Genomic DNA, 1,672 nt, shown 5'->3' on the forward strand with positions numbered 1-1,672 from the left:
AGGTGGTAGACGATTCCTAACCCTTAACTAGTTGCTCCTCCTATACTGTAGTAATCTTCTTGAGGACAAGGTCCATGAGAGCAGAGGGACAACACGTCCTTACCTTCTCAAACCCATCCGACGCCATGAACGATTCCAGGTTCCCCGGACAAGAGAGGAACTGGATGCATGCCGCCCTCAGCGCGGAGCAATCATGCTTCTCCGCCAACGCTAGACTGACAGCCACGGAGCTCATGTCGACGTGCCAGCACAATGCGTCCTCGCAGACGAGCTTCAACTCTTCCAGCTTGTACCTGTCCGCCGCGACGAGCAGCCTCTCCGCCATGGACGCCGACAGGATCACGGGAGGTGAGTCCGTGTAGATGAACTGGAGCAGGGCCTTGAAAACCTCCGCGTCCATGTCCTCGACGCGCAGTAAGGCGGTGGCGCCGGCGGTGGGCGAGGCGAGCGAGAGGTCCGCCTTGAAGACGGGTGACCCGGCCTCGAGTATCCCCCGGTGCGCGGGGAGCGTCTCCCCGCCGACCTCGATCTGCACGTCCACCCCCTTCTTGCTCCACACGGCTTCGGCGAGTTGCCCCGGCAATCCGAACGGAGGCGCCACCGGTGGGGCATCCTCGACGTGGTCTTCTTCGGTATGTAGCTCGGCGACGGTGACGGTGACGTCGCACAGGATGGTCAGGCAGTCGTCCTTGAGATTAAGATGCTTCTTCGTCAGCGCGTCCAGATCATCATGTTTCAGGAAGCCCCGCGTGCCCCAACTGAGGTTACTCGAGAAAAAGCGGGTCTTCGATATGTCTCGAGTGTAGCTCGGCTTCCAGGCCTGGTCGAGTATGCTCAGCTGGGCCTTGGCCGTGGCATCCCCGGTGCTTGCGTGGCTGGCATGCTCGAGGAAGAGGGACATGTACCCCTCGTACTCCTTCCCGTTGCCGTTTGGGTAGCATACGAGACGCCACTCGTGGCCGCCGACGCGGAACGTGCCTGATCTCACCTTGGCGCCATTGGCCGCCATCTTCCTGAGTTGCCCGTCGATCCGGAACATGTGGGAGCCGGTCGCCTGCCTCGCGGCGATGCTTGAAGCGGAGAGCTGCTGCCGGCCGGCGCCACGCAGGGCGGAAAAGGCAGCGGCGGAGATCGACATAACTGGAGAGCCCGTATGTTGACGTCGACGAAGGAGACGGCCGCCGCTAGCTTGTAGATGGATGTATATGTGCGGCAAATCGCAAGGTGCATGCATGCGCGTGTTTTACTTATGGGTATGTGTCCCTATTTTCAAGAGTCATGTAGAGATAGAGATTGTATGCGGCAGATCAGATCGTAATTCTTATCTCAACTTTTAAACATGTACGTAAAACTCAAGATATAGTTACGACCCAACCAAAATTGTTCCTTTTACCGGATCTATCTATTGAGCAATTAAACCTGCACATTTTGTAAAATTAGCAACAAGCCCGGATTTAGTGGTTCAACATAAATCTTGTCGGGGTAACATTTAATTTTGATTTGAGTATGGGTAGGGAAAGACAAGTAAAGTTTCATTTAGTTGAGATTTTGGTATGAGATATTGATTTGATTCGATTGAGTTAATGCATGACGTGGTTTTTCGAAAGTATCGATTTGGTTTAGATTATTCCAAGATTTATGTTGGTTTTTATTTTGTGGGTCATTGGTTGCG

General features: G+C 54.3%; 1 protein-coding gene across 1 annotated transcript; it reads right to left on the reverse strand.

The window, feature by feature from the left end:
* Positions 1 to 19: 19 nt before the first annotated feature.
* LOC119345509 (BTB/POZ and MATH domain-containing protein 2-like) lies at positions 20 to 1,190 on the reverse strand. Its single transcript, XM_037615555.1, has one exon. It carries the CDS (start codon positions 1,136 to 1,138, stop codon positions 41 to 43), a length of 1,098 nt encoding a protein of 365 aa, XP_037471452.1. The 5' UTR covers positions 1,139 to 1,190; the 3' UTR covers positions 20 to 40.
* Between the last annotated feature and the right edge of the window lie 482 nt (positions 1,191 to 1,672).

This window comes from Triticum dicoccoides, unplaced genomic scaffold (assembly GCF_002162155.2).
Source record: "Triticum dicoccoides isolate Atlit2015 ecotype Zavitan unplaced genomic scaffold, WEW_v2.0 scaffold245089, whole genome shotgun sequence".
Classification (NCBI taxonomy): Eukaryota; Viridiplantae; Streptophyta; class Magnoliopsida; order Poales; family Poaceae; genus Triticum; species Triticum dicoccoides.